General features: G+C 41.8%; 1 protein-coding gene across 8 annotated transcripts in view; it reads right to left on the bottom strand.

Annotated features, from left to right (window-relative positions):
• Window positions 1-19575, bottom strand: part of EIF2AK4 (eukaryotic translation initiation factor 2 alpha kinase 4) — a 107757-nt gene that overhangs the window by 48061 nt on the left and 40121 nt on the right. For all 8 annotated transcript variants that reach the window (XM_055316584.1, XM_055316586.1, XM_055316587.1 and 5 more), the window contains 9 exons: window positions 15358-15464; window positions 14570-14727; window positions 10457-10905; window positions 9921-9984; window positions 7828-7911; window positions 5612-5734; window positions 3490-3594; window positions 1578-1632; window positions 518-597 (listed from right to left, as the gene is read on the bottom strand). In XM_055316584.1, the coding sequence (XP_055172559.1) occupies window positions 518-597; window positions 1578-1632; window positions 3490-3594; window positions 5612-5734; window positions 7828-7911; window positions 9921-9984; window positions 10457-10905; window positions 14570-14727; window positions 15358-15464 (1225 nt within the window). The remainder of the gene's footprint in view (window positions 1-517; window positions 598-1577; window positions 1633-3489; window positions 3595-5611; window positions 5735-7827; window positions 7912-9920; window positions 9985-10456; window positions 10906-14569; window positions 14728-15357; window positions 15465-19575) is intronic.

Here is a 19575-nt window from a genome sequence, read left to right as displayed (position 1 = left end):
ATTTTTTCTGCTTAACCTTTTCCCCTCTCCACTCTCAATGTATGTGGCTTGTCCCTTCTTTATCCTTAAAGCCATCCTCTTGGGGAAGCCTTCTCTGCTCAGTTTATCTGAAGATGATGCCTCCTATTGTTCTCTGGTCACTGGAGTCCATTTCTTTTCTTAATAATTTGTGACTATTTGTTCACTTATCATCTTTTTCATCCATCAAAGGCTAAGGTCCCCAAGGGCTGGAATAAGACACCTATCTTATTAGTCAACTGTCCTGTTCTCTGTATTTCTGAGGCCTAGCCTAGGAGCAGGTAGGTGCAAATGCTCTTTGGATGGATGGACTCTAAGGTCTTTAGCAGCAACACTGCCAGCTTCAGTGGAGTGGTTAACTCAACATACAAGTAGATATGTATCAAAGGAATGAATGTTCCTTTCTCAGCTGGTAACTTACCCCAAATGCTGTGATCTTGATGCTCTTACTACTGTCTCACTCTTGAGACCTCTCCTCCCCAGAAAGCTTCCCCTTTACCTGGTTGTACGTGGGTCTGCTGCTTCCTTGGACCTCTGGGCTTACGTATAAAGCAGTACCAACCATCCCAGTCAAATGACCTGCATGGAAGAAAGCAGAGGGAAGGCTTTCTAATAAGACTTAGCGTTAGAGGTAAGGCAAATTTTTATTTATTTAAAAGAAAAAGTTGGTGGGGGGGAAGGTTTCTTAAGAGTGAGGCATGATCTGTTAACTGTTCACTGCATTTGGAGGAAGCAGCAGCCTTCATTTCACAGAGGGATTACCCAGAAGTCATGAATGGCTACAGACTCTATTCCACACAGGAGGTCTTTGCTGTTCCAGAGGGGCGGTGCAGATAGAAGACCCCAGACACCCCAGATCATGAGGTAACCTCACATTACCACATGGGGTCCAAATGTAACTGTCTATCCATGGGAGCCAATTATTCTAACTGAAGTTCTAATTTCTTGGCGTTTCGAGGAACAATTAATTTAGTGAAGAAGGGGGGGAAGCATTTTCATGATTTTGTTAATCAGTGATTGTAATCTGATTTTTTTTTTTTGTAATCTGATTTAGAATAAAATCTTTACAGATGAAAAACAGGTTTCAGGTATGAAATTTTTTACTGGATGGCATATTAAAATTTTCCTAAGAGAGCAGATCTTATGTTGAGTGCTCTTACCACAAAATTAAGTAATAGTAATTAAGAGGGCAGGAAGAAACTTGCAGTTATGGATATGTTTATAACATAGATCAAGGTGAGGGACACCTGGGAGACTCAGTGGTTGAGCATCTGCCTTCGGCTCAGAGTGTGATCCCTCTGCCTGTGTCTCTGTCTTTCTCTCTGTGTCTCTCATGAATAAACACAATTTTTAAAACAAAACAAAGCAAAAAACATAGATCGAAGTGATAGTTTCATGGGTATATATGTATCTGATTTCCTCAGATGGTATGTTATATTTGCACAGCCTTTTGCATGTAAAAAGAGAAAGAGAGAGAGAGAGAGAGAGAGAATAAGGGAAGAAAATCTTGTGTTCTATTTTTCAATACACTAATTAAATATACAGTCTTCTGGATTTACCTGAGGGGTCTGATTTAATCAAGTGATCCGCTGTATCATCTTGCTTGCCGTCAGCCTAAAAAATATAAGCCAGGCAAATATCACTATTAAAATGTTCTATTATTCCATAGGAATGGAATGTTAGTAAATGAAGACTGAAAAATCACACACAGAAAGCAGAATAACTACACAGATGCTTTCTCTGTAATATATTTTTTAGTTGACCTAGCCTGCTAACATGGGGCTCCCTGGAAACCCCCCGAGATCAAGACAGAGAAGGAGGGCAGGTCACTGAGGAACTCCTTCTTTAAGGCAGAAAGTCCCCAAAGAGAAACCAATTTATTTTCACATTTGCAAATGCCAAAGCAGAATCTATTTCTGAGGAGGATTAAGGGTGTACTGACAACAACCACAAGCCCACTTTTCTAACTTTCCCACTGTTGTTCCCTTATGTGGGTCAGTGTCTACTCCTCTTTCCTAGAGGCCAGTCACCAAGTCTGTCCTGCTGTCACGGCGAGGACCTCTCAGATGGCCTGGCCCTGCTCCGCTGTCCGTGTGGCAGCACCATCTCACACACTACCCTGAGTCACCGTTCTCCCGCTGTCACTCCACAGGATCCCATCACAGGCACCACCATCCACAACAGCGTCTCTATCATTCTCAATGGCATGTGCTGTTCCAGGTGCTCTATGGACTCTCATTTTATCCTGTCAACAACTCTCAAGGTTTTAGCATGAGCCAGGTAGAGGAGATGACATAATGAGAGGTTAACTAACCTGCCCAAGGGCAGGTCACAAGGACATGGCAGGGAAAGGATTCTGGCCCTGGTCAGGAGGCCTCAGCAGCCTTCCGCTTTTATCTACTCACTATACTAACAGCTCCAGATAGGAGGTTAAATTCTTCGGTTTGGGGAATCAAGATTGCCACCATCTGGCCCTTCCTTGGTCTTAGTACTCACTCTTCAAAATGCCCTGCTGTTCTGCTCAGAACCACACCATCACTGGCCCCCTTCCATTTCCTCACTTTTCACTCTTTTCACCTTCTAGTTTTGTCCCTATGATCATTCTTAACATCGATCCAAATCTCTGACCACCCTTATGATTAACTGCATGTCCTAGAGATTTTGTGCCTAGTAACTCCGGCTTATAAGACTCTTCCCCTGGCACTTAAGGCCTGCCACCCACAAGACTACCCACCTTTCCAACATCTTTACTGCTCCCCTAATGCTTCATAGTTTTAACCAACCAGACAACATGCAGGCCTCCAGATATGTCTGTTCAGCCCAGGCCTTTGCTTATGCTGTTCTCTCTGGGCTCCCCTACCCTAGTCTACCCTCAATTTCAGCCTGCCGTGCTCCCACCCATCCTTTAAGGCCATCTGATATGCTCCTTTTTTTATACTGCCTTTCTGGGTCCTCATAACTATATGTAAATTTTCTCTTTCTTTTTGCGTATAGCACTATTTCTCTCACTTCACATTATTTTAGCTTGGCATGTTAAACAACTACTCAATAATGCTGTGAAGAACAAATACCTTCTGAATTACATGATATCTAGGACTGGTTCTTCTGGTGTTCCATGTTTTTTTTGAGCTTTATTTCCTTAAACTAACTAAAAGCCCCTAAAAGTTATGGCATCTAGCCTAGTACCTGGCATGGTAGACCAAACTACCAAATTATTTCATAAACTCTTTTATGCCTTTGCTATATATCATCCACAAGCCAATAATTTTATGTCTCCCAAATGGAACATCCTCACTAAAATGTATTCACCCTTTCAAAACCTATAGGATCATTTGTAGTTCGCCGCTTAAGAGTTGCAGAATTTCCTGAGGATTACAGAGCAGAGTTCAATCAACTCATAATCATGAAGACAGGATAAAAAAGGCACACAGGTCCATTTTTCAGGCACAGTTTAATCTGAAATATACTCACAGTGAAGGCAAGATGGTCTGTCGCTAAACCAAAATCACCTATTTTTACATGGTCATCAGAATCCAAAAAAATGTTGACAGGCTTCAAATCTCGGTGAATCATTCCCTGATGGAAGAGAGCAAAGAACTGTTTTCCAAGCACAGTTTATAGTTTACCTGTTTCCTAATTTCAAAGGCCAACCTAATGATGAGAAGCAGCTGAGGTCTTCTCCCTCAAACTACACTGGTCCAGGCTGTCTGGTCTCTGCACTGTCTCCCAACTGTCCTGCCATGACCTTGCCATCATCTCCCAGTCTACCTGCTGGTGGTCCTGGATGAGGTCAAATTCTACTGGTTGCCTGGGGCATCCAAAGCCCCCTCCCACCAGGTTCCCAAACTCTCTCTGTGGCATCACAAAACCCTGCTGCATATCTGGCTGGGGAGACACACACCATTTCCATGCCTTCTTCTATTCTTCTCTTCACACTATTTTCCCTGCCTCAAAAATTCTTGTTTTCTCCACTTATTTGAACTGTGCCAACACTTCCAAGTGCCAACTCACCTACGAAGCCTTTGACAGTGATTCTAATTCAACTTGTATCCCCAGCACAGACGTAAGTGCTCAATTATTAGCTGTCATGTGAACTTGGCTTTCTCTCCTACCTAATGGCATCCATAGGATGTTCACTGTTTCAGGTAATAAAATGTAGGAAATAATTAAAATGTAATAAAAACATCTTACTATATGATCTCTTCACTATTATATGAAGGTAAATTTTGGCTCCTTCAAAAAAGAACAAGAATGGGATTTGCTATACCCTCGTGCCTGGCAGCATTTCTAGGTGTAGAACAGCATCAGACACCCAGCAGATGATTAGCAGATGCTGAGCAAATGAGATGTAGAGGAAGAGAGCACGCGGGGCATGGTTCTAGGACCCTGGGTGATATCACTGTAATAGTTCTAATGGCCATGATTAGAATTCATTTGTACTTCTGATCCTGCAAATCTCACTCCATCAAATCATTTATAAATTAGACATATGTAAATCACAGTCCTGGTTTTTTAGTATAAATATAGTACAGTATAAACATTTTAAGATTAAAGAAAATTGAGGCAAAGGGGAAAAAACATGTTTACACTGTCTAATCCATTAGACAATCCCATTTTTAAAATGTAAGCAGTGCTTCATCCTGAAGCCAGGTCCATTAGCATTTATAGTGTCGTGACAATTTCTAGCTTTCTAAAATAACATTCTCTACTAGATAGTGAGCTATGGTTCTCAGTCTCATCTCTACCCTTGCTAGATGACTTTCTAGTTTCTCCATGTTCCTAGGAAGGACAGCACTAGGCCAATTAGAATCAAATAACTGGGCCTATATTAATCACACTCACTTTATTCTAAACAACTCATCCTTGCATTCTATGCGTGCTGCAGTATTTCTGCTTAACCCAGAGGTTGGAGAACTCTTTTTCTAAAGGGCTAGGTAAGTATTTTATACTTTATGGGCCATACATTCTCTGTCACAACCCCATGGTTGTGGCACAAAACAGCCATAGGCGATATGTAAATAAATACACATGGCCCTGTTCCAAAAAAACTTTATTTGTGGACACTAAAATTTGAATTTCACAGAATTTTCATGTGTCATGAAATGATCTTTTGATTTTTTTTTTAATCTTTTGATTTTTTTACAATCCTTTAAACATGTAAAAGCTGGGCACCTGGGTGTTCAGTCGGTTAAGTGTCTGACTCTTGACCTCAGCTCAGGTCTTGACCTCAGGATTGTGAGTTCAAGCCCTGCACTAGGCTCCACACTGGGTGTGGAGCCTACTGAAAAAGCAAGACAAAATGTAAAGGCCATTCTTACCTCACGGGTCGAATAAGAGCAGGTAAAGTTTAGATATGACACCATGGCCATGGTTTGCTGACCCCTGTCCTAATCTTCAATTTTTCTTTAAACTTTGATACTTCTATTCTTCTTTTATACTTTACACAATCTTTTGTCATGTCTACCTATAAAAATAGATTTCAACGTACCCATAATTTTCCCTGTTTCTGTTTTTTGCCAATCTCACAGTATTTTTTTATCATAAGTTTCACAAAAACATTCAGTTTTCAGGTATGAACTGTTATAACGTTTACTTTTTCATGGATATAAGCTAATCCATCCAGAATCTCTCGAAAAAGCCTCCAGAGTCTGATGGTATCTTGATACAGCCCCTGGTCAATGGTGTCACGCAAAGTACTCTTCTCGCAGTACTCCATCTGGGGACAAGAACAAACCAGGTAGCATTTGATGGCATAGGGTTTCAATTAACGAGGACAATGGCAATTAATGTGATCCTCCATTTTAAAACAAGTGCTCTGGATTTTAAGTAGTTAAAGGAAAGGCTTACATTTTTTTAATGGAGAAAAGAAACCAACAGTATTTTAAAAAATTGGGGGGAAAGAGGCATTATCTCAACACCCCAAAATAACCATTTTAATTTTTCTTATTATTGTTCACTAAAAAATAAGGCTTGTCTAAATATCCCTGTCATAAATAATTTCATTACTTTTCGTATAATGAAAAAAACTCAGCATTGAGTAAAAGTTTGTTTTACACGATTGTTTCCAAATTCTACTAAGAAAGGCTAATTAAAACTCCAATGTCATTAGCCTTTCTCATTTGTCCTTTGAATTAGCAACAATGACCTTCAAGTCTAGAACAAAATATTGTAAATTTCAAAACATTCCGGACACAGTTCTTTCTCACCCGATTCTCAAATATTAATATATCAGAAAACAATGCAGTATCATTTAAATCTTAAATCAACATGTAGCATTTGATTTTGAAACTGGCCTATTCAAACCGGAGCCAGAATTGACATTTCTCATGAAGAAGGGTTTTGCTGTTTTTAAAGAGAGGAACATCCCCTCATGCTCTGCATAACCACCCACAGATTCTGACTCATCCTCCAGTCCCCACGAGGGCCTGTGACTCCCAGACTGTGATCCTACCACACCTCTGGACATACCTCTCCTATGTACTTCTGATTCCTAACTGTCTAGAGACTGATGCCACGGAGTCCATACACAGTGAGGGGTTTAGGGGACAAATGCTTTATCATGTATGCTAGTTGTACCACAAAGGTTTTGACATTACTTAAAACTAGCTCTAAGTGCAGGAAAGCAACCGCCTAATTTTTTTTAAAAAGATTTTATTTATTTATTCATAGAGACACAGAGAGAGAGGCAGAGACACAGGCAGAGGGAGAAGCAGGCTCCATGCAGAGAGCCCGACGTGGGACTCGATCCAGGGTCTCCAGGATCACGCCCTGGGCTGCAGGCGGCACCAAACTGCTGCGCCACCAGGGCTGCCCAGCAACCGCCTAATTAATCTCTTTTGAAACACTATCCTTGGGGCACCTGGGTGGCTTAGTCGGTTAAGCGTCTACCTTCTGCTCAGGTCATGATCCTGGGGTCCTGGGGTGGAGCCCTACATTGGGCTACCTGCTCAGCGGCGAGTCTGCTTCTCCCTCTCCCTCTGTACCCCCTGCTCCGTGCTCTCTCAAATAAATAAACAAAATTTGAAAAAAAGAATTGAAACTCTATACTTGTCTGAGGCTTCACTTCTGGCACACAGTACTGCATCTCACACTTAACGATGTGATGAAAATACTAATAATGACACCCATGGCCTTATTTGCTTGAGGGGAGGAGCAGAGTGTTCCTCGATGGTCTGTGATCTTCCCCCTATGGGCAGAATTCACCATGTCCAGGACTCTGTCCCTCAGGCATATGAGCAGGCTTCCTTTTAGGAAAGCCCCATTGGAACTGGTTTGCCTATGCTTTCTGTCACCCAGAGGTTCCAGGACAACTTCAGGTACTTTGCCTAAAGCTATGTTGGTATTTCTTCTGCACATGCAAGGATGCAGAGGCATCGCACTTACCTGTCCCGATGCAACTTGGTAGACAAAGTGGAATGTCTGTATGTGCACAGTCTAGCGTTTACAGAACTCAGATATGGTTCTAATTACCTTAAAGATGTTACTTCTCTTATTCTTCACATGTCACTGGGATAGCTAGATAGGCACAGAATGTGGGAGAAACTTGTCTGAGCTCACACAGCTGTGACTGGGGGATCTAGGATGAGAACTGTTACAGCCCTATGCCATCTCCTGCTACAGTACAGAAAACACGGGTTCAAGGCTAGGGGGAATGGCCTCTATGCTGTAATCCTCTCTAGTCAATTAATCTTTGGTAGTGCCGGCGAGCCCCCTTCTGCCCACTGTTTTGCTTTAGCCTTCAGAAACACACCCACCAGCAACCACTGGGAGCTGCTGTGTCACCAAGATGCACTCGTGCCAGGGCCTCACCTGGATATACAGGTAGTGCACAGCTTCAATGGTTGTTGATGGCTCACTTTCATGGCAACTGTTCTTCCCATTGCAGTCTTCTTCCTAATCCAAGAGGAACACGTGAGAACTAAAAAATGGGAGCTGAAATGGAACATGATCATCACCATCCTCAAGTCATTTGTGCCCACCTCCACCACACATGGACATCCAGTTGCCTTAGAGGGGAGGCCTCAGCAGAACACAACTTCTGTCCTTCAGATGCTTCCAGCATCTAAAAGGCAATTGTGCTGTTACCAGAATCTACTGTGTAGTTCACAGGCACGTCACTATATATAATAATGATGCAGGAAATAGGAAATAGATATTACAGTTGTGCGATCTACAGGAAGATTCCAAGTCTAGTTGATTCATTCTCACCACAGATATCTTTCTATGGCTGAGAATGGCAGAATGTATACAAGCTGATATTTTAAGGTTTCAGATTTAATGGAAAGCCCTTCTTCAGAAACAGAAGATGAGAGATCAATCTTTAGCCAAAACATCTTAAATATGAAAATACCAAAAGGCACACTGTGGGCTATGCTACCTGCCACTTCCTGTGACTATGCTACCTGCCACTGCCTGTGACTGATCCTGCAGACTGCTTCTCCACAGGACTAGTCTATTCTTCCCCTATAGCTAGTTTTGTAATCCATGTCCCTTTTATTAAAGGGGTCTTTTATTCTTCCAATAAATGTATTTAAATACTCCCCCTCACCAATACCACCCAGGGGAAAAGCACCAACTGAGGAAAAAGCATGAAACAGCATGAGATAGTTTCTGCTTTACAGTTTGTGGAAGCATTTTTCAATATTTTTCCTTTATCAAAGAAAACAAAGGCACTTCTGCAAATAATCAAGCTGGACTCTTGAATCATTTACATACCCTGGGGATCATCTGTAGAAAACCGTTAATCTCTTGGAGGTTTCTACTCATCAACAGAATGCCCGTGGGATGTTGCCCTTAACTGAGCAAAACCAGGATTATAAATTTGGTGCTCCCATAATAATTAAATGCAGAACTAATGCTAAATTCAAAGAAGTATAGGTTATAATTTATAAATTTAAGCCAAGACAACTTGAAGGTGCTTTTTAAAATTTTTATTTATTGATTGATTGAAAGTGCTTCTAATGAAAAAAGGTAGTTATCTCTAAAAAATGCATTCAAACCTCCTTCAAATCAATCTAACTGCCTATCTAACAGGGCCTATATGTAGACTTTTCCTTATCTACAACTAATGCACTCGTATAACTGCTTATAATTCTATATTTATTCCTGGAAATGAAATTGTAGCACTCAACGTCCTACCATAGAAGTTTCCTCTGCACCAACAACAGACAGTCCTAGTGGTCAGGGCCACGCACCAGCATTCAGGGGCTCTGCTGGCTAGGCAGGGGAAGAGCAAATTGAGCAGAATCCAAGACCTGGAATAATGTTTTTCCAACTTTTCCAGCCTTCATCCATTCAAAGAAATGTATTTTAGATCACACCCAGTTCATATACTCATGTGAGACACATTGTACCAACAGTTTACCCTTCCTGTTTACCTTTCTTGTGATGGTATTGTGATACACATTCTCCACTTTCCCTACACCACTAAAAATTAAATAAAGCTGGTTGTGGCCCTCAACTGATTTCATAACCTGTTACAAGATAATGGCTCAGTGTTAAAACATTGTTCTAGATGACAGTTTATGAGAATAAATAATCCAGATTAATTGGTCACATAGAGACCAATGTGATTCTACAATCACTCAATTGAATGCCTATCCCCAGCCACATAATGTTTCTCCAAATCCTCTGTTAAATGGTTATTTCAAGAAATAAAACAAAAACCAGCATGTCAATTTACTCCTCTCTTCTAAAAGCAGGCATGTTAGGTTATGTGGACAAATTAAGGCCTATAAATACAGGTGTAGCATAAAATTAAACAATCATGTTTTAAAATTGACAGTTTCCATATTTGCATATCAGAGTGAAGCTTTACTATCCCATCCGAGGTTTAAAACATCAAACATTAGTTTTCTTACATGCCTACCCATGATAAAATGGTGTAATTTCTATTTACTTACCTGATTCTGACTCTTACTGTTCTCATCTTCAAAGATGACATCACTGTCAGAATCTGAAGCAGGTCTTAAAAAGAGAAACAGAGAAATACTAAAGAAATCAAATTCCCGGATGTCCAGGTGGCTCAGGGGTTGAGTGTCTGCCTTGGGCCTGGGGCATGATCCTGGAGTCCGGGGATCGAGTCCTGGATCGGGCTCCCTGCATGGAGCCTGCTTCTCCCTCTGCCAATGTCTCTGCCTCTCTCTGTCTCTCATGAATAAATAAATAAAATCTTTAAAAAACAAAACAAAAAGAATACTCTTTAAAAAATTTTCTCTCAATGATACTAAGGTGAGGTTTGGAAAGGAATTTTTATTTTTCCTTTCTTCGGGGCTGGATTCTGGAGATATTTTGAAGACTACAGGGAATGGACACCTCCGGTCTCAATAGGGTTACTTTCTGAACTCCTATTTCTCTTTGCCAACACAGTGGCAGCCTGGCTCTCCCAAGGAACCCCCTCTCCGGGGTATGGGCCCAGTGCCCCCTCCAACGCTCTTACAGGAAGGGCTGCGAGAAGACGCCCTCGTGCTCGTCGTCGTCGTCGTCGTCCTCCTCGCTGCTGGAGCCTGGGCGGGCAGAGGGGAAGCGGGCGCTGGCCGAACGCTCGCCAGATGTGCTCCACTCCACGGAGCTGAGGATGGGCGGTGGCGCGGCAGCTTCCATGCTACCGGCGCCATCGCCGTCGGGGCTGTCGTTGCCTGGGGAAGGCTGGGACAAAGCTCGCCCATCTGGTGCCTGGGGCCATGAGTCCGAATCCTGCGGCAGCATCCCCGGGCCCACGGGCCGCTCGTATCTCTCTATCCAGGCGTTATAGTAGCGCACTATGTTCTCATGGTGCAGGCGCGACAGCAGCGTCACCTCGCCCTTGATCCTGCGGAAATGCCTACTGGCCGGATTGATGGGGATGCGCTTCACCGCGTAGCAGCAGCCATCCAGCTTGTTCTGCACCTGCCACGGGGAAGGGAGAGGAGGGAAACTGGTGCCACTTAGCCACGCATCCACCCTGTGACCCCATGTCCTCCCAAGGGGAGCCCAGAGTTCTGGATGAGAACCAACAGCTACAGTAGAGTGCCACATATTTCAACCTCTTAAGCTGAACAAAGTCTTGAAACTACGTGTATATTTAGCTTAATAAGAGACCTGGCGAAAACATGACCTGCATGTGAATCATTAATTTCACTGACAATTACATTTCTGCTTTTTCCACTATCACATGTCATCTCAATTCTAAGAAATTATTATTTTAAGCCCATTTAAAAATTATTTTGGGGATGCCTGGGTGGCTCAGTGGTTGGGCATCTGCCTTTGGCTCAGGGCGTGATCCCACTTTAGTGATCGAGTTCCACATCAGGATCCCTGTGAGGAGCCTGCTTCTCCCTCTGCCTAGTCTCTGTTTCTCTCTGTGTCTCTTGTGAATAAATAAAATATTTAAAAATGTTATTTTGGGGACACCTGGGCGGTGAGAACCAGCCCTGTGCTGGCTCCATGCTCAGCGTGGAGTCTGCTTGAGATTCTCTCTCTCCCTCTGTCCTGCCAGCTCATGCTCAGTCTCTCTTTCTCACATAAATAAAATTTTAAGAACAAATACTATTTTCTAAACTCAGGTTTAGAGGCTTCACAATTTTAGTTTCTCTACAGATTGTTTCTCTAAGGTTTCACAATTTTAGTTTCTCTACAGGGTTTTTTTTTTTAATTTTTTATTTATCTATGATAGTCACACACACAGAGAGAGAGAGAGAGAGAGAGAGGCAGAGACACAGGCAGAGGGAGAAGCAGGCTCCATGCACCGGGAGCCCGACGTGGGATTCGATCCCGGGTCTCCAGGATCGCGCCCTGGGCCAAAGGCAGGCGCCAAACCGCTGCGTCACCCAGGGATCCCGGTTTTTTTTTTTTTTTTTTAATACCTAAAGTCACTAAACCAAAATTAAACTAAAAAAAATGTTAATCCAAAAATAAATTCTAATTCTGGACTTACCAAACAGTGTAAACTTGGACAAATGACTTAACTTCTTTGAAACTTTTCTCATCTAGACGAGTGGCATATATGCCACCCCCCTCACCTCAGAGGTGACTGACTGTAAGGATGAAATGTGTGAGGTGAGTAAGGTACTTATGACCAAGACCTCATTGAGCAAGGGCCCAGTAAAACAAAACCGGTATCAACACAATTACTGCCCACTGATTTTATTACTAAGACTGTTTGTTACTAAGATTTATGTATGATTGACGATATGTTTTAAGACTAGAACAATGCAATTAAGAACACAATAAAATAAAAACAAAAATACATGAGAAAGTTCCAAAGTCTCCAACTCCTGCATACAGACATTTTCTCTCTTGGGCAGTCGCAGGATGCCACTGGATTGACTGAAGTTAACTTTTACAAAATTTTGTTCACTAGAACATTCTGGACCCAATGTGCAGGTCGGCTGAGGTGATGAAAGGCAACAACTTGGCCATGGGCAGAGGGACAAACTAGTTGATTACAAAATACAAAATAAAGCATCATTCTCATAGGTTTCGATTAGAATGAGAAAGGAGTATTATAAAATTGAGTTTCAGATTATTTTTGTGTGGAAATAGTGGCAAGGAACATGCTTTTGAGTAGAACACATACAAATCTGAATGATGGTCTCCTCTCTTACTACATGTATGTAACCTCATGCAAATTATGTAACTTCTCTGAAGGTCAGTTTCCTCACCCGAAAAATGCGGATAATACTTACTTTGTAACAATGTCACAAAATTGAAAGACAAGGTTTGTGAGCCAACTGGCACACAACCTGAAATATGGAATGTGCCCCAAAAAGCTATAGCCTGTGTTCTTTTACTGCCATATCATTAATAGAGTAGAAGACAGTGGAAAGTCTTGGCATGGTCTTCAACCTTGAGACTTGGAAGACATCACAAATGCCTTGAGTCACTGAGTGGGGTGTGGAGCTTGCTACACTGCAAACTCCCAGGGATTCACTTATTAAAATGGAAAGATGCCTGGACCATAATGGGGCCAGCTGCTCATGAAATGCCAAATCACTGAACAGAATAGCCTACCCTAACCTGGAAAGTGATGAAGTGTGAGGGCTGTGGCCTCAGATGGAAAAAGCCACAGAAAAACTTTGGGGCTTAAATTACTACACGTTTTAATTATATGAGCCTACTCATCTTTTTTTTGTTTTAAAGATTTTATTTACTTGACAGAGAGAGAGCAAAAGCAGGGGGAGCAGCAAGCAGGGGAGAGGGAGAAATAAGCTCCCCAGTGAGCATGGAGCCCCAAAAGGAGCGCTATACCAGGACCCTGAGATCATGACCCAAGTCAAAGGCAGATGCTTAACCAACTAAGCCACCCTCTACTAAGTAGGTACCCTCTACTCATCATTTTTTAGTACTAGTAAGGAAATGGAGTTTAACAATGTATCACGTTCAAGAATCTAAAATACAAACAAGTTAAAGGACTTGATCAAAATTACAGTGAGTTAAAGGAATAATATATACATCAATCATCCATTCCCCTGTAGAGCACTGGGATTACCCAATTAAGTATTTGCCCACCGTAGGTCTATTTAACCACCTAATGACCATGTCTATACTTTATGAAGAAAGTTGAGGGCAGCCCGGGTGGCTCAGCGGTTTAGCGCTACCTTCAGTCCAGGGCCTGATCCTGGAGACCTGGGATCGAGTCCCATGTTGGGCTCCCTGCATGGAGCCTGCTTCTCCCTCTGCCTATGTCTCTGCCTCTCTCTCTGTGTTTCTCATGAATAAATAAATAAAATATATATTTTTTTAAAGTTGAAAATTTTCTATGATCCTGTAACTTCCTTTTGGAAAACTTAAGATTGTCCTTCTGTCCCTGATTACCACAGAAAAACTTTTTGTTTTGGGGGGTGTTGTAAAAGGCCTTCTACAATAATACTGGTAACCCTTCCTAATAACACTCTCAGAATCCTAAACAGGCATGATGATGGGCCATTTTATTTCGTGAAAGATAACATGTCTTATGTGGCTTTAATAATACAATATTAGCCCGGGTCTCCTAAAGTCAAAATACTTAAATTACATAAGAACAGCTGAAATCTCTACCTCAAGGGGCAGGTAATCCTAAATTCACCCAAATAGACCAGAATGCAGAAGGGAAGACCTAACAACAGCACATCTTCATAATGCACCACAAATTTTCTCTCTCAGTAACAGATGGGAAATAATAGCCACTGAGACCATCTAGGGCCATTTCGCAGTGAATCTCAGCTCTAACCTCACAGCCCTTTTATCTACAACACCTCTGAAAGCAAATGGGATAAAAAGGACAATTTTCTTTCTGAACCAAAGCACAGAAAAATGGTCATGTAGAGGTCTTGGCTCCACTTGAAATGCTGGTATAATCATGTGGTTTTCACAGTAATGCACTGCATCAAGGGAGGGAGGAGGAAATGATGAGTTCTTAATGTGTCCAGTGTAACTTTAGGTAAAGCCTTTAATGCTACAAAGGTGATGATGATCATAGTTTCAAATGGTCATATTTACTTCTCTCCCCACTCTGAAAAAAGAACTCTCTAAGTCTGCAGCGAGGGAACAGTGAAGGACTCTAGAGGGCCTGGGCACAACTCTGTAACCACACCTTGATGACAGCTCCGAAGGCTCCTTTGCCGAGAAGCTGTAATTCTTCAAACTCAATGAAATATCGGGAAAACTGTCTCTGTGTCTCACTGAAGAACGCTGCACTGGGTAGCTGCTTACTAGGAATAACAGTCTCAACATAATCTTGTCCTCCAGAATCTGAGTTAAAACAAAATGAGAGAGGCAAGCGAAGCATTAGAAATACAGGAAGAGATGCAAAACCCAACAACAAAGCCAGGGCTGGAAGGTGACCCAACCCGTAGTTAGGTAAAAAGTACCTCTTACCTGGCACAGACCCTTCAACACGTTTCTTCACCTCGTTCTCCTTCAAGTAGGTGGTATATACACTAGCCCAGGTTATGGGCGGGGCTGAGTGAGACCCTCGGTGAGGGAATGACTTCTTGATAGAGCCAGAACCCAAACCGGGGTCTCCTGACCTATCCCCAGCTCTGCTATCAACACAGTTACTACCCATTGATTTCTCAGTCTGCTCCTTGAGTAGCAATAGGGAAATCTAGTTACATGGCAATAAGGTGACAGGACAAGAAGGGGGACCCAACACTGAGAGAGAGATTATCCCAACGGACACTCGATCTGTTGAGGCTGGAAAAACCAGGATGGCAAAAACAGTTGCACACGCACAGTATGTATTCAATGAGTGGATTTATGTACAGCTCGGTATGCAAAAGATAAATGATGGAGGCAGGCCGTTCCAGTCTTGGGTTTCTGCATCCTTTCAATATAATTTATGTCAAACAGGGTTTCAAAAAAGAGTGGTACCAGACTTACCGTCAGGACTCTGTTCCAATAAAGACATTTTCGGCTGTGGATTGATAAAGCTGTGTTTCAACAATTGCTGGGGACTCCATCTTTCCTTGTCATCCAAGCAAACACACCTCAGTGAGAGGGTAGAAAGAATCTCAGCAACACAGAAAATAATCACTAAACTTGTTAGTCCAACAGTTTATTTTCTTTTTTATTTATAGAAATAATGTAAATACACATGATACCAAAATGTACTCATAAGTGAATGCATGCTGATCATCAGGCTGGCTGTAAGTGGGGAATCAAAAAATAGACATTCTCTAGAGGCAGCAAGACTCACCTCATGGAACAATTTTTTTTTACAAGATACCACAAGTTATCATTCCTCCTAAATACTTCAGTTCTAACCTAGACCTCTCCCGGGACCAGTGAAAAACAAAGCTTTCCAAAAGAAGAGCAAACGTGATAGCTGGTGCAGGGTTGGGGCCCAATAGGATAAACTTCGGACGAAGTTTATCGGACGAAGCCTGTTCCTGCTAAGAAGTAACATGGTAATGGTTCAGGACTACTTTTAAAAAGTCCCACATTTTATCATGTATTTTCTTTTAATTCTCGTTCCTTGAACATTGTTTGATATTCTAAGAAATAATTTTTTGCCTTTTAATGAAGACAAACCGCACCTTTAACCCAGTGGGTTCTAAAGATGGGGTGGCATCAGTACCAGTATTATCTGGGAATTTGTTACAAATTCTATTCCAACCTTGTCCTAGTAGACCAGCAGCTCTGGTGGTTTGGGCAGTAATCTGCATTTTATCTAGCTGTGCAAATGATTTCAATTCAAGATAAAGTCTGAGAACAACTGTTTTAACTAATCTAAGATGTTTGCTTTAATTACAATGACTCAAGGAGCACCACTTGGGAGCACTTGACCCTAATTCTCAACAATATTTAAATGAACCAACCATCATTGTGAATTCTATATCACCTGTAGCTATGTAGTGGCGGCAGTAACTTCCTTAACAGGTAACATCTTATTTTTTTATGTCAGCACTTAATTCCATACTTTGAAATGGACAAGACCACAATAAAAGCATTTGGCTAAGACACTATTTTTTTTCCTCTGAATTTAAGATTAATCTAAATTTTTTTAAAAAGATTTTATTTAATTTATTCATGAGAGACACACACAGAGACAGAGAGCGAGAGCGAGAGCGAGAGCGAGAGAGAGAGAGAGAGAGACAGGCAGAGGGAGAAGTAAGCTCCATGCAGGGAGCCCGATGTGGGACTTGATCCCGGGTCTCCAGGATCACGTCCTGGGCTGAAGGCAGCGCTAAACTGCTGAGTCACCCGGGCTGCCCAAGATGAATTTTAATTAGATCAGTAAAAAAGCTTATCTTCTCCATGCAAATATTAAAACATTACTGATTATGATAGTCTTTCACCAAAATCCCATCTCTCTCCAATTCCTCTGCTCCCCTTCAGTGTCTGTCATTCCAGGCTTTTTTCTATGCATTTAACACAATAATACATAACATATAGTTTTGCTTTGTGGATGTTGTTTTTTTAATGACATCATCTTATATTATCCTCAACTTGCTTTTTTCATTTGACCATGGAAAACGTTTTGTACCCAATTCCACTGTTGGGGGGATGGGGAGCCACCAAGCAATTCTCTAACGCCAGTTGGGTATCATAATTCGACTCATTTCTGACATTATCTACCCAGAGATAGCATCAGATCTCACAGGTTGAAGGCTCATTCCTTTAAGACTGCCCCCAAACCTTTGTAGATGCCAATGGCAACCTGTGCTTTCAACCATCCAGCTACAGATCAGAGATCTCAACAACCCTCTCCTTGGATTCAATCAGTCTGCTATAGTGCTTCACAGAACTGAGAAACATTTTATTTACTGGATTACCAGTTTCTTATGAAAGGATATAACTCAGGAACAGCCAGACAGAGGAAATGCATAGGGCGAGGTGTGTGGAGAAAGCACAGAGCTTCCATGCCGGCCCAAGGCTCCTTCCCAGCACCTTCATGTGTTCACCAACCTGCAAGCTCTCCAAGCCCCATGCTTTTGGATTTTTTAAAAAAGATTTATTTATTCATGACAGACACAGAGGGAGAAGCAGATTCCCTGCAGGGAGCCTGATGTGGGACTTGATCCGAGGATCCCAGGATTACAACCTGAGCTGAAGGCAGCCACTCAACCACTGAGCCACCCAGGTGTCCCTCCTTTTGGAGTCTTTATGGAGGCTTCACTACACACACACACACACACACACACACACACACACACACACACACACACACGACTGATTCAATCATTGGCCACTGGTGATCGATTCAATGTCTAGCCCTTCTGTTCACCCCACAGATTAGGAAGCTCAACATCTCTAGTCAATGGTTGGTTGTCAGGTCAGTTCCCTGGGCTACCAGCCTAGATTCTCAGAGCGGATCCTTAGGCCAGTTCCAAAATTTACCTCATTAACAGAAGAAGAGACACCTTACTGCCTAGAAAATTCCAATGGTTTTAAGAGCTCCCTGCTTGCAACAGGGATGAAGACCAAATATATCTTTCTTATTATAAATCATAATATTACACCATATGTCTTAGAGATCTTTCTTCCAAGCCAGTACTATAATAAGATCTTTTTTGAGCTTCCCAGAATTTATTCACATGATACACACATTCTTCTACTGTTGCACGTTTAGATTATTTCCAATTTTTCACTTGTACAAAAAACTGCTACAGTGAACATTCCTAGACACATCCTGTTGGGTTTCTCAAGTCCCTTGTCACCTGTAACTCAACTATGACAGTAATCAAGAAAATTTTAAAGCCTACCTAGAATGAATTGTAACTTTAAGAGATTTTATAGCCACCAGGATTCTCAGTTAAAAAGATGAAATTTTCTGAGCCAAACATTTTGGCATCATAGTAGCTCTAAGTAGCGCAGGCAAATGCTAGGTTCATCTCTGAAAAAGGTTGAAATGCCTGGAAAGTCACCCTGTTAGATTCACTGTCCTCTCTACTGAGGACGGAGTTGGTAACATTGTCTCAGCAAGGCCACTCTACAGGTGTGTGTGAGCTCATCTTATCCTCACAGCCACCTTGGGGTGTAGGCAGTGCTATTAATATTAAATTACTAAATTAAAATTAAAGTATTAAATTAGGGACGCCTGGGTGGCTCAGCAGTTGGGCGTCTGCCTTTGGTTCAGGATATGATACCGGAGTCCCAGGATCGAGTCCCGCATTGGAGTCCCTGCGGGAAGCCTGCTTCTCCCTCTGCCTGTCTCTGCCTCTCTGTGGCTCTCATGAATAAATAAATAAAATCTTAAAAAAAAAAGTATTAAATTAAAATGATCCATTTTAACAGGGACAAACCATAGGGTAGAGAGTTTAAGTACTCAGCCGGGAAGGGGTAAAGGTAGGATCTAAATCCAGCTGTCCAGGCTACGGCCATACCACCCTAAATGCATCCGATCTTGTGTAATTCCAGCTGTCTGGCTCCAGTCAGGGCTCTTTCCTATCACAGCGATTGATACAGAGCAAAATCTTCCTCCAGAGGATATTCACCAAGAAATCAAAAGACAACTACAAATGAAATAAATGTTGCCATGCTAGTGTTGTTGGTGAATGATTTTTTTTTCTTTGTTTAACTGGGGCTGAACAGTAAAGGACAGTACAGGGCAGTTCCTCCTTCACCAAGTCCATCAAACCAGTCTAGGATGAGAGAGGAATATACAAAAAAAAAAAAAAAAAAAAAAAAACAAAAAACTAAAGGACAACCATGTTAAACAGAGTTCTTAAGAAGTAGTGCTGATCTAAAGTTCGAAACCAACAGGAGTGAGTGATTCTCTAAGGAGAAAACTAGGAAAGATTTGAGTCTGTCATTTTGCTATAAAATGTGAGAGACACCGCACACTTAAACCTTCCTGTGTTGTTGTTTTTTTTTTGTGTGTGTTGTTTTTTTAATACATAATGCAATTTGCTAAATCACCCTTGACCCGTGAAGAAGGGCTGAAAGCAAAATGTGACATTGTGAAGAATGAAATGAGTCTATCAGGGGTCCTAGCGCCATTATTTCCACTGAGGTCATTTTAGCCTATGTCATCCTCCGGGTGCATTTAAATATATATTTTTAAAGTTCTATTGCATTTAAGAGAAGTTGCAAAAGATTCCTTTGGAAATCTTAAGATGATTTATATACTTTCAGGAGGGAATACAGTATAAAGAA

Source organism: Nyctereutes procyonoides, unplaced genomic scaffold, assembly GCF_905146905.1.
Source record: "Nyctereutes procyonoides isolate TBG_1078 unplaced genomic scaffold, NYPRO_anot_genome, whole genome shotgun sequence".
Taxonomy (NCBI): domain Eukaryota; kingdom Metazoa; phylum Chordata; class Mammalia; order Carnivora; family Canidae; genus Nyctereutes; species Nyctereutes procyonoides.
The sequence above is the reverse complement of the archived record's forward strand: the minus strand, read 5'-3'. Positions and strand labels throughout refer to the sequence as shown.